The sequence below is a fragment of the Colius striatus genome, chromosome 7 (genome assembly GCF_028858725.1).
Source record: "Colius striatus isolate bColStr4 chromosome 7, bColStr4.1.hap1, whole genome shotgun sequence".
NCBI classification, from domain to species: Eukaryota; Metazoa; Chordata; class Aves; order Coliiformes; family Coliidae; genus Colius; species Colius striatus.
In genome coordinates this window covers 41,736,251-41,748,991 of record NC_084765.1, presented here as the reverse complement: position 1 = coordinate 41,748,991, position 12,741 = coordinate 41,736,251, and the positions used below count along the sequence as shown (strand labels likewise).

General features: G+C 60.1%; 1 protein-coding gene across 6 annotated transcripts in view; it reads left to right on the top strand.

The window, feature by feature from the left end:
• The window catches only part of CORO2B (coronin 2B), a 38,040-nt gene extending 31,435 nt beyond the window's left edge, over positions 1–6,605 (top strand). For all 6 annotated transcript variants that reach the window (XM_061999924.1, XM_061999921.1, XM_061999925.1 and 3 more), the window contains 9 exons: positions 59–208; positions 710–874; positions 1,599–1,715; positions 1,809–1,913; positions 2,659–2,755; positions 3,195–3,307; positions 4,501–4,591; positions 4,697–4,830; positions 5,637–6,605. In XM_061999924.1, coding sequence (XP_061855908.1) covers positions 59–208; positions 710–874; positions 1,599–1,715; positions 1,809–1,913; positions 2,659–2,755; positions 3,195–3,307; positions 4,501–4,591; positions 4,697–4,830; positions 5,637–5,768 — 1,104 coding nt within the window. In that variant the 3' untranslated portion in view covers positions 5,769–6,605. The remainder of the gene's footprint in view (positions 1–58; positions 209–709; positions 875–1,598; positions 1,716–1,808; positions 1,914–2,658; positions 2,756–3,194; positions 3,308–4,500; positions 4,592–4,696; positions 4,831–5,636) is intronic.
• The last annotated feature ends 6,136 nt before the right edge of the window (positions 6,606–12,741 follow it).

Genomic DNA, 12,741 nt, shown 5'->3' with positions numbered 1-12,741 from the left:
GGCATGCACTGGGATCCTCCCAGGGCTCCCAACCCCATCCCTGCCCTGTGTCCCCCAGGTGAGGATCTGGGAGATCCCAGAGGGCGGCCTGAAGCGGAACATGACGGAGGCTGTGCTGGAGCTGTACGGGCACAGCCGGCGCGTGGGGCTGCTCGAGTGGCACCCCACCACCAACAACATCCTCTTCAGCGCTGGCTACGACTACAAGGTGAGTCCCAGAGCTGCCCTGGCACGGGCACTGCCGCAGCCACGCTGCCCTCCCTCCTGCCAGCCCCCAACACCCTGCCTGGGGACAGGGCAGCTCTCCTGCTGCATGGACTCGGGGGTCTTAAAGGCCTTCTCCAGCTTGTTCTGGTTGGACTGGGAGCATAAACGGCAGGGCAGCCCTGGGAGGAGGGAGGGAGGCTCTGGGTGTGATGGAGAGAGGTTTCAGCCCAAAGAAGGGATGCTGAGACACCTGAAGCAGCCTTGGGAGGAGGAATGGAAGCTCTGGGTGTGATGGGGGTGAGATTTCAGCCCAAAGAGGGGATGCTGAGACACTTGAAGCAGCCCTGGGAGGAGGAATGGAAGCTCTGGGTGTGATAAAGGAGAGCTTTCAACCAAACCAGGAGACATTGAAGTCACCCACAGCAAAGGTGGAGGTTGCAGGTAATGGTGAGAGATCTCTAGGAGTGGAGATGCCAGGGCAGCCTCCCCCTGCTTGCTGCAGGTGCTCATCTGGAACCTGGACATCGGGGAGCCGGTGAAGATGATCGATTGCCACGCTGATGTCATCCTCTGCATGTCCTTCAACACCGACGGCAGCCTCCTGGCCACCACCTGCAAGGACAAGAGGCTGCGGGTGCTGGAGCCGCGCTCGGGCAGGGTCCTGCAGGTGAGGGGCTCGTGCTGCGTGGGGCTGGGGCACAAGGGAGGCCTGGGGGGGAACCCGGAAAGCACATGAAGCCATCTGCAAGGGGAGAGGCACTGGGGGGGGCAGCAGGCTGGGGAAGGGGCTGGGGAGGGGGAAGGGGCTGGGGCTGGGGAGGAGGCTAGGAAGCAGGCTTGGGCTGGGGAACAGGCTGGGGAGGGGGCTGGGGCTGGGGAGGGGGCTGGGGCTGGGGAGCAGGCTGGGGAGGGGGCTGGGGCTGGGGAGGGGGCTGGGGAGCAGGCTGGGGCTGCAGAGCAGGCTGGGAGGGGGTTGGGGAAGGGGCTGGGGAGCAGGCTGGGGAGGGGGCTGGGGAGGGGGCTGGGGCTGGGGAGCAGACAGGGGAGCAGTTTGGAGCTGGGGAGGGGGCTGGGGCTGGGGAGCAGGCTGGGGAGGGGGCTAGGGATGGGGACCAGGCTGGGGCTGGGGACCAGGCTGGGGCTGGGGACCAGGCTGGGGAGGGGGCTGGGGAGGGGAGGGGGCTGGGGAGCAGTTTGGGGAGCAGTTTGGGGAGCAGGCTGGGTTTGGGGAGCAGTTTGGGGAGGGGGCTGGGGCTGGGGAGGGCGCTGGGCATGGGGCTGGGGAGCAGTTTGGGGAGCAGGCTGGGGTTGGGGAGCAGGCTGGGGAGGGGGCTGGGGCTGGGGGCTGCAGTGGGTTGAAGGGCTGCCCACAAGTGCCCTTCCCCTCCCAGGAGGCCAACTGCAAGAACCACCGTGTGAACCGGGTGGTGTTCCTGGGCAGCACCAAGCGGCTGCTGACCACGGGCGTGTCGCGCTGGAACACGCGGCAGATCGCGCTCTGGGACCAGGTGGGTGCAGGGACCCCCGGCCACCCCTCCCCGGGAGCCCCTGCTCAGCACTGGCACAGCTTCCTCAGTAAAGTGCTTTTCCCTGTTGCACAGGAAGATTTGTCCATGCCTCTGATAGAGGAGGAGATCGACGGGCTCTCGGGTCTCCTCTTCCCCTTCTATGACGCTGACACTCACATGCTGTACCTGGCTGGCAAGGTGGGGGCTGCAGCACCTCCTGGGGACAGGGGACCTCTCTGCAGCAGATGGCATGGGGGAGGAGAGCAGGGCTGTGCTGAGCCCCGAGCAAAGCCTTGCTCAGCTCTTTGGCCACGAGATCTTTGGGCAATAAAGCTGGGGAAGGGGCTGGAGCACAAGGGTGCTGGGGAGGGGCTGAGGGAATGGGGGGGTTGAGCCTGGAGAGAAGGCTGAGGGGAGACAGGAGCCCTCTCTGGCACTCCCTGACAGGAGGCTGCAGGGAGCTGGGGGTTGGTCTCCCAAGTAACAAGTGACAGGACAAGAGGCAATGGGCTGGAGTTGCCCCAGGGGAGGTTGAGGCTGGAGCTGAGGCAGAACTGTTTTCCTGAGAGGGGTGTCAGCCCCTGTGCCAGGCTGCCCAGGGAGCTGGGGCAGTGCCCAGCCCTGGAGGGATCCCAAAGCCGTGGGGCTGAGGTGCTGAGGTGCTGAGGGGTCAGTGCTGGGCTGGGCAGGGTGAGGGCAGGGCTGGGACTGCAGCAGCTTCAAGGGCTTTACCAACCCAGCTGCTTCTGTGAGCAGGGGAGGTGCCACTGCTGGTGCACGAGTGGGCAGCATCCCGTGGTTCTCGATGCTGCAGCATTCCCAGCCTGGATCCCCCCAGCATTCCCCAAGGCTGGGATGCTGAGGGTTGTCACCATCACCATCTTCATTCATCCTCACGTTTGCCAAGGCCCTGACACATCCCTTTTCCCTGTGCTCCCCGCAGGGCGACGGCAACATTCGCTACTACGAGATCGGCTCGGAAAAGCCCTACTTGAGTTACCTCATGGAGTTCCGCTCCCCAGCGCCACAGAAAGGGCTGGGTAAGGATGGTTGGGCTGCTGCCCCTCCCCTCTGAGCCTCCAAAAGGTAGCTGGTGGAAGGTGCTCACTGAAATGCCTCGTGTGCATGGGTTTGGCACAGGTTTGGTGGGCCCTGGGGCTGCAGCCTTGGCAGGGCAGCAGTCACATTGCTGAGCTTCCTTCCCGTGCTGATTCAGTGGGTTGGGGCTGGGGCCAGGCTGGGCACGTGCCTGCTGCCACCCTTCCTGCTGCCACAGCTTTGCCAGGGGACATCAGTCCGTGGGCTAAATCCTCCTGGGATTTGTCCTGGATCAGAGCCGCTCAGCCCTTCCCCAACGTTCCCTCCAAGTGCAGCCCAGGTCTGTGCCTGGGGCAGCAGAGAGCTGGGTGTCCTGATGGAGAGCAAAGAGCTGTGGGGGCTCTCAGCAGCCTGGGCTCAGTGCCTGTGCCTCCTCTGCAGGGGTGATGCCCAAGCACGGGCTGGACGTGTCGGCCTGCGAGGTCTTTCGCTTCTACAAGCTCGTGACCCTCAAGGGGCTGATCGAGCCCATCTCCATGATCGTGCCCAGGAGGGTGAGTCCAGGGGCAGCATCCAGAGCGGGTTCTGTGTGCTGGAGATGCCCCATCAGCCCTGCTCTGCTGCTGAGACCGAGGGTTGGGGCTCTTTGCATCACTCTGTGACCTCCCAGCACACACAGTTCCTGGTTGTGGGATTCCTACTAATGAGAATTGTCCTGGCTTTGGCTGGGAGGGAGCGAATCCTGGCCCCAGGGCTGGTGCAGGGCTGTGGGTTGGGTTTAGGGGCAGCACAATGCTCACAGCACACTGGTGCTTTAGATGTGGCTCATTAGCACTTTTCTGGAGCAAAAGGACTCCTCGGTTTCCTCCTGTTCTGCCATCAAGGAGGGGCCCAAGAAGCTGGGAGGGAGCGTGGCCAGGAGAGCTGAGCCCAGCCAGGCAAAGGGCTGCTCCAGAGCACAGCCCATCGTGGCCAGGAGAGAAACTGGGGGGGAACTGGTTGGGAGTGGGGAGGGAATCACTGCTCAGGCATCAGGGGAAGTGAATGCAGCTGCTGCCCAGGGCCATGCAGAGGGGCTGGTCCCAGGCTCTGCTGCAGCTCAGCAGCTGCTTGTCCTCCCCTGGCCCTTTGGCTCAGCAGCCACCATTCCCCAGCCCCTGTGCCCTGAGCAGGCAGCACTGTGCTTCCCACCTCACCTGCAATCACAGAAGCATTTGGGTTGGCAAAGCCCTTGAAGATGCTGCAGTCCCAGCCCTGCCTTCACCCTGCCCAGCCCAGCACTGACCCACAGCCCTCAGCACCATGCCCTTGGGATCCCTCCAGGGCTGGGCACTCCCCCAGCTCCCTGGGCAGCCTGGCACAGGGGCTGACACCCCTCTCAGGGAAACAGTTCAGCCTCAGCTCCAGCCTCAACCTCCCCTGGAGCAACTGGAGCCCCTTTCCCTTGTCATTCATTAGTTGGGAGCAGAGCCTGACCCTCAGATCACTGCAGCCTCCTGTCTGGGAGTGCTGCTGTCTCCCCTCAGCCTCCTCTTCCCCAGGCTCAACACCCCCATGCCCTCAGCCATCCACATTCTCCAGCCCCTTCCCCAGCCTCCTGGTGCCAGCAGCAGTTGCAGCAGCAGTTGCAGCTCTCAGAGCCTGTGGCTGCCGTGGGCAGGCGAGGGAGCAGCCTGGAGCTGCCGTGCTGAGCTTCCCAGAGGCCATCACTTTCCTTCCCCTGTGTGTGCTTGGCTTGTTTTTCCAGTCAGAAACATACCAAGAGGACATTTACCCGATGACCCCGGGCACAGAGCCGGCTCTCACGCCCGACGAGTGGCTGAGCGGGGTGAACAGAGGTAAAAGCCCCCCCGGTGCCACACGGGGCTGGCACCCAGCAGCTGGGCGGTGGGATGGCACCACAGCCTCCCCCTGAGCCCCTGCCCAACCTCTGCCCCACGCAGATCCCATCCTGATGTCGCTGAAGGAGGGCTACAAGAGGACTTCCAAAGTGGTGTTTAAGGCCCCGGTGAAGAAGAGCGTGGTGGTGAACGGCATCGACCTGCTGGAGAACGTGCCGCCCCGCACGGAGAACGAGGTGGGCAAGCACAGCCCTGGCACGGGCCACAGGGATGGGAGGGGGCAGCTGCTCACTCAGGGGGTAGGTGGGGTTTTAAGGGTGCAGCTTGGGAAGCCACTGCTCTGGAGGTCTCTGCTTGTGCTCCCAAACTGCAGTTCCTGGGCACCAGCATCCCCTGTGAGTTTCAGCATCCCCTGTGCGTTCACACAGAGCTCTCAGAAGGAGCCTCGTGGCATCATTTGGGTTGTCAGAGCCCTTGGAGCTGCTGCAGTCCCAGCCCTGCCCTCACCCTGCCCAGCCCAGCACTGACCCAGGGCCCTCAGCACCTCAGCCCCACGGCTTTGGGGTCCCTCCAGGGCTGGGCACTGCCCCAGCTCCCTGGGCAGCCTGGCACAGGGGCTGACACCCCTCTCAGGGAAACAGTTCTGCCTCAGCTCCAGCCTCAACCTCCCCTGGGGCAACTCCAGCCCATTTCCATTGTCATTCATTACTGGGGAGCAGAGCCTGACCCCCAGCTCCCTGCAGCCTCCTGTCAGGGAGTGTCAGAGTGCTCCTGTCGCCCCTCAGGCTCCTCTTCTCCAAGGAGCTTGGTGTCCTGAAGCAGCCCCGTTGGTTCAGGCTGTGTGGCAGCAGCAGCCTGCAGTGCTGCACTTGGCCCTGGAAGGAGCTGGTTTCGCTGAGTCTGCAGAGATTGGGGTGTCCCTGAGCTGGGAATGATGGGGGGGAGTGACATCCGAGGCGGGGGGGCTGGTGCAGAGGTCACACCAGGGGCACAGGAGGGGTGAGCAGCAGCCTGGCCCCTGCAGCCCTCTCCTTCCCTGCAGCTCCTGCGGATGTTCTTCCGGCAGCAGGACGAGATCCGGCGGCTGAAGGAGGAGCTGGCGCAGAGGGACGTTCGCGTCCGGCAGCTGCAGCTGGAGCTCAAGAACCTACTGAACAGCCCCAAGAACAATTAACTCCCAGGGACGTTGCACTTCAATAAACTCTCTTTCTTTCTACTCGCTCTTTAATCTCCTTGTGTCCACTCACACAGAACACTGAGCCGGGAGCCAAGCGACCCGCCGAGCGCCCCCTCGCTAACTGGAGACACGTCCTTCTTGGCCTTGCCTGGCACTCACCCCGCTGTGCCCGGCGGCTACCCCCTGAGAGGCAGCCAGGGCACCCCCCGGGCCCTGCAGATGGGCTTGGAGTAAGTAGATGAGCCCCATCCCCGCTGTGCCAGCCCCCAGCGCCCTCGCTGGGCACACGGGGCACGTTTCTTTCTCCTATGCAAAGCAGCGGGCGCAGGGAGTGGGATGGGCTGTGGGAAGGGCTTTGTTCACACAGGGGCTCAGTGTGAGCTTCCCCCTGCCAGGGAGCTGCCAAGGCAGTGGCTGAGGCAGGAGCAGCCTGGGAGTGTCCTGTGAAGGGAGCTGCTCAGGCACCCCTGCACCTCTGTCCTTTAACCCAAGAGGCTGGGTTTCCTCACCCAAGAGGGCTTTTTGCTCCCTGTGCCTCTGCAAAGTGGGGCTCAGCCCCCTCCTGTGTGCTGGGCCTCAGGCTGGTGCCACGGGGAGGGGGGAGGCAGGTGCCAGCCCGGGGATGCTGGAGCCGCGTGGCACCGGGGGCGCAGCACGTGTGCCGTGGCCTGGAGCGCCACAGGAGCGGCAGCACACACGGGCACTTCAGCTGCTGCTGTGCCGTGGCTCCTCCTCTCCCCCTGCTCCCCCTCTGTGCTGTCAGTGTGCTGTCTTTGCCTTTTATTTATGCTACCACGGAATAGTGATGGAATAAAATGTTTTCAAGATACCAAACCCTTGGCCACTCCTTCCTTTCTTTGCCAAGGGGCTGGTGGGCATTTTTGGGTGTGCACAAGGGTATTTATCACAGAGTCCCAAGGGCTGGAAGGGACCTGGAAAGCTCAGCCAGTGCAACCCCCCCCTGCAAGAGCAGGACCAGCTAAAGTAGGGCACACAGGGACTCACCCAGCTGGGGTTGGAATGTCTCTAGGTGAGTCTCCAGGTGGGTTTTTGAATGCTGCTTTGTGCTGCTGCTCTTTCCCCGGGCTGGCAGGTCCTTGCAGGGTGAAGTGATGCTGCCCAGAGGCTCAGCTTGCTGCTGCAGGGGCTGCACAGGGCTGGGCTGGGTGGACGAGGAGCTGAAGCCCTGGTTGTGTGGGGAAGGAGGTGCTGGGGTGGCTGGGTTGTGCTCCTCTGGCAGGGCAGTGAGCACCCAGGTCGGGGGAGATGCCTGCTGGAGATGCTGCTCTGGATGGGGGAAGCAGCCAAAGATGAATCATAACATCACAGAATGGTTTGGGTTGGAAGAGTCCTTTGAAGGCCACGTAGTCCTCTCCTCCTGCCATGGGCAGGGACACCTTCCACTAGCCCAGGTGGCTCCAAGCCCTGTCTGGGCAGCCTGTGCCAGGGCCTCAGCACCCTCATAGAAACTTTCTTCCTTAATGGAATTAGGGCTACCAAGGTGATGAAGGGACTGGAGATGAGGAAAGGCTGTGAGCCCTGGGGCTGTTCAGCCTGGAGAGGAGAAACCTCATCAGTGCTGATAAATAGCCAGAGGGCAGGCGTGGAGGGGATGGGGGCAGTGTCTGTTCTGTGGTGGCCACAGACAAGGGGTGATGGACACAAGCTGGAACACAGGCAATGCCACTGGAACAGCAGCAGGAACTCCTTTGGTGCTGGGGTGAGGGAGCCCTGGCCCAGGCTGCCCAGGGAGGGTGTGGAGGCTCCTGCTCAGGAGGTTTCCAACCCCACTGGACACGTCCCTGTGCCCCCTGAGCCAGGGGAAGCTGCTGGAGCAGGGGCTGGGGCTGCAGCAGCTCTGCAGGGCCCTTCCCACCACTCTGGGATTAATATCCAGCCTGAATCTCTCCCCTTTCAGTTTAAACCCATCACTCAGCCCCTTGTCCTGTCACCACAGGCTCTTCTACAAACTCTGTCCCCACCTTCCTCACGCCCCTCCCCTGCTGAGCCTGGCCCCAGGTCTGTCAGCAAGATGCAGCCCTGGTGCTGCTGCCTCAGGCCCTGGCTGTGTGTGAGCAGGGCAGCCTGGGGGATGCTGAGGTGGAAGGACAGCTTTCAGTTCTCCTCCTTCCACTTTCCTGCTGCCAGGCAGTGCCAGGACTGCAGTTCCTTGTCTCGTTATTGGAAGGGAAAGCCCAGCCTCTGGGCAGCAGTGGATGGGTCCTGTTTGAGGCTCCTTATGGCTTTATTCAAGGGGGGCTGTGTTGGGCCTTATGGCACTGAATTACCTCTTGTAAGGCAAAACCCAACATCTCTCCACAGCCCCTTGAATCAGTGTGAAAGGAGCCCAATTAGAGCTGCAGGTGGTGCTGATTAACGAGCCAATTAGCCGACCTGCAGGCATCAGCACGAGGCCGGTGGCTGGTGGGGGGTGAGGGATGGCTGGGGAAAGGGAGAGGCTCTGGTTGGGCTTTGGTGCTGGACAAAAGCTTTGGGGTTCACTAAAGCTCTGCCCCCTGAGCTGGGGTTGGGTAGTTTCTGGGGTAAATCCTGCAGGAGGCTGGTGCTGCCCCTCTCACCTCTCCCCACACACCCCCCTCCTCGCTCGCTCTCTCTTGGCAGCAGCTCCAGCTTCTCCTGCCGTCTCCTCCTGCACCATCTGGGTGCTATTTAAAGCAGAAAGGCCCATTTTGGGGACACTTGATACACCCAATTTTAGCACTGAATTCTCTGCACTGCTGCAACCTCCTGCCTTGAGCTTAGAGCAGGGACCCCATGCAGCTGAGTGCAATGCTGCACCCCTGCCCCTCAGCCCCCTGCTCTTGGGCCACCAGCCCTGCTGCACCCCTTCCCCTCAGCCCCCTGCTTTTGGGCCACCAGCCCTGCTGCACCCCTTCCCCTCAGCCCCCTGCCCTTGGGCCACCAGCCCTGCTCCTGCACTGCCCCAGCTGCATCCCTGCTGCACCCCTGCCCCTCAGCCCCCTGCTCTTGGGCCACCAGCCCTGCTCCTGCACTGCCCCAGCTGCATCCCTGCTGCATCCCTTCCCCTCAGCCCCCTGCTTTTAGGCCACCAGCCCTGCACCTGCACTACCCCAGCTGCACCCCTTCCCCTCAGCCCCCTGCTCTTGGGCCACCAGCCCTGCTCCTGCACTGCCCCAGCTGCATCCCTGCTGCACCCCTTCCCCTCAGCCCCCTGCTTTTAGGCCACCAGCCCCTGCTCCTGCAGTGCCCCAGCTCCCTGCCCTGGCTGTCCCTGGGCATGTGGTTCTGCTGAGGACTTCTGAGGTGCTTCTGGATAGTTTGCAGTATTTCCCAGGGTCTGAGACCCATGAGGCTGTAATCTCCCAGCATTTTTGCTCTCCCATCCCTCTTGCAGCCATTACAGCTTTTTTAAAGGCTCCTTGGCCCTGCAGCATCAGCAGAGCCTGTCCCTTGCCCTTTGGGACCAGCCCCTCCAGGTTTTTATCCAGCCTCAGTTACTCACAAGCACCTCCTTTCCCTGCAGCCTTTCCCAAGCTGTCCCCACCTAAACCCAGGCTGAGGTGTCACCCTGCACTGCTGCTGACAGCAATCACCTCTCCCTCCCAGCTGACATCTTCAGGGAAAACAGGTTCTTAAGGTAAAAAGCTTAAAGGATCTCAGCTGTCTGGAGCAGACAGCCCCTTTCTTTCTTCAAACAGGGCCAGGGGGTGATTTTCCTTCCCACTTTGTCTTTTCCCTTCCATATTAATGCTGTCCCTCTGTGCTCATCCTTATCAACCTGACCTACTTTCTGCTTCCTGGAGGTTTTGCTTTGTTTGAGCCTTGGCCTCCTCCTGTGCTTCCTGGCTGCAGCATTATGGTTGTTTCTCTGCTTGCCAACCTTTTGAAGAGATTTCTGATCATTAACAACCTCCCCCCAGCCCTCAGAATTTATAGATGAAGATGTGAGAGGTCTGGCTTTGGTTTCTTGTAAGCTCTACAATTAAGCAGATGCAGAGGAGAAGCCACTCTGGGGTTTCTTTTAATTAAATGGGCATTTCCCCAGCCATTTGCTGAGGATGACACTGGCCCCTCCTTCTTCTGAACCTCCTCTACACCGAGGGCTGCTTTGCACTCCCAGAACTTGGCCCTGCTTGGTTGAGCAGCAGCAGCCCTCAGGGAGCCTCTGCTGGGAGCTCAACCCCCTCACTGCAAAAAACCCTCACAGATTCCTACAGATTCTGCACAGGATCCAAGTCTCCCATCCCCTCCTGGAGGCTTTCGAACACCAAGAGGGGAATTTGGTGCTGAAATGGAGCTGGAACTCGCTCCAGAGTCCCTGAGCATGCTGGTGAGCCCCAGACACCTGCCCCAGGGCACTGCCTCCAGATGTGGCTGCTCCACATGTCCCAGGGGCTCTGCAACTGGCAGCCACAGCAGCAGAGCTGGGATGTGTGGGGCAAGGAGCAGAGGTGTCTCTGGCAGGGGGATGTTCAGGGGGAAGTGTTGCTGCCTCCCTCCTCTACAGGTGTGTGGCAAGTGCAGTGGAAGAATGAACACTCCCAACTGAATGTGGCAAAAAGCTCTTCACTGGGGTTTTATTGGCTCTGGGCAGGAGCAAAGCCAGCAGTGGCAAGGAGCAGCTGGCAGTGGCCAAGTCAGGGGTGATGTCACCCTAATGATTAAGGTTGATGGAGTTCTTCTGTGAGAACTGTTGAGGCTGAGAAAAGATCTTGAAGATGCTGGAGTCCAACCCTTCCCCCAGCACTGCCACAGCCACCCCCAACCCATGGCCCTCAGCCACAGCTTCTGCACACCTCAGCTCCTGCAGCTTTCCCAGTCACTCAGAGCTTGTCTCCTCACAGGTCTGGTTCCAGAGACAAGAGAGAGAGAGATTTTGCTATGTGGGCCTTTAGGTATTGTGGCAAAACTGTTGGGCTTTTTGATGTGGAGAGCAGAGGATTCCCTGGTGAAACTGGAGATGCTTAAATGCCTTAGAATCTTGGCCTTGAGCTGAAGGGCTACTGCCAGTGCAGCCCTCTGCCCATCCCACACAGCCACTGCATTGGCACAGAGAATCCCACAATGGTGAGGTGGGCAGGGCCCTGCAGAGCTGCTGCAGCCCCAGCCCCTGCTACAGCAGCTTCCCCTGGCTCAGGGGGCACAGGAACGTGTCCAGGTGGGTTTGGGAACCTCCTGAGGAGCCTCCTGCCACTGTGCCAGTGGAACTTCTTGTGTTCCAGTTTGTGCCCATCACCCCTTGTCCTGTCACTGGGCACCACAGTAAAAAACCACATCAATAGCTAAAGTACTCTGCAGCACATTTCTTCCCTTAGCACTGGGGAACCAACACCCTCAGCATCTCTCTCCTGGGGCTGAAGGCTTTTGTCATCAGAGATTCCCAGATTTCAGCATGGGATGATTCATTCTGCCTGAAACGTGAGGCCATCTTTCAAGGCAGCTCTAAGAGAGTCGTGGTCGAGGCAGGGATTGTTCTGGAGAGAACTAGGGCAGGGACTGCAGGCCAAGCAGGGAGAGCAGGGCAGGGTGAGAGCTGGGGCTGTCAGGGGTCTGAGATCCACTTTGGGCATGGATGAAGGAATGTGAGATGTTGCAGCTGCCTGCAGAGCAGTGGATGTGCCTCTCAAATCATCCAAATCACCATTCCAAGTCATCTGGAACATAAACGTGGCCAAGCAAGTCCGTGCCCTCACCCTGGGTGAGGAGATGAAGGAATAGCTTTCCTCAACTATCAGATTCCTAAGCTTTAAGGAAATACCATATCCACTTGTGGTGGGGGACCCTGCTGCAGAGTCCAGACCAAGCCTTGGCTTACCAAGGCCAGCAGTCACCTCCTCCTGTGCTGCCAGCTAATGCTGACCCTCACTTGGGCTGGGAAAGCCCTCCTGACCTTCACCAGAGCCCCATGCCTCAGCTTGATCCACTCCCACTAGTTCAGCTACAAGAGAGCACTATGGGATCAGCCAAGGAGAAGCCTTCCTTGGTCCTGGCAGCAGTGCAAGCCATGATGTTGCTGAGGCTGGTTGGAGCTGCAGGTCCCACACGCTCAGCCTGGCCCCTACCAACGGTGTCCAAGAGCATCTTCTTCCCTCTGCTCACTGACAGGCACTGCACAACCCTGCACAGGACAGGACAGAGCTGCTGCTGTTGAGGAGGGGTTGCAAACAAGGCTGGAAAGCCCCAGCAGGACATTTTAGGTGGCCTGGGCTTCAGAACAGGATGGCAAAGCACCTCAGGACTCAGCACTCTTGGGATTTCTCTGAAACAGGAGCCAAAGGCTTTGCTTTTCCACCAAGAACCTTCCCCCAGCACCTGAAAAGTTCCAGATAGAGCAGGTTCCACACTGCACCTAAGGATGAATGCACAGAAGGGAATAGTTTGTGCATCTGGCAAATAGCAGGCTCCATGTGCCTGGCTCAGGAGGATGTGCCAGCCCCAGGCTGCTGCCCAAGCTCAATCGCCACGTGGTTACACAGCAAACAGAGCAAAGTGACACAGAACTCACAGCTGAGGCAGCTCAACTCTCCCATCCTTCATTTCTGACAGCACTTGTACCTGGCTTTTCCTGCTGAACTGATAGCAAACACCAGGGGCTGGGGTTTATCTAAGAGTTGGGAAGCTGCTAAGTTAGCACTGCAAGTTGCTGAGTATCTTTAGGCAGCACTTAGGTACCCTCAGAGTGCTTAGGGAACAGGCCCTTGGCTCTCAGCATAAGAATGTCCTTACACACTGTGAAATATGGCATCATTCACTTTGGGCAAACCTCATTTCTGTTTTCAGTGGCAGCAGGTAGGTAGAAGCCTTTTACTCTCCCTCCTCCCAGCACATCCCCCTCCTCCTCCTCATCTCCCAGAGCTCAGGGGAAGCGGTGAATACCAGGCATGGGCAGCAAAGGGCTTCCAGCTGCACTTTGCTTTGAGACACTGCATGGATTCCAAAGTCAGCTTTGAAACAATAAAGGGCACAAAGAGAAGAGTTACTGAAATGA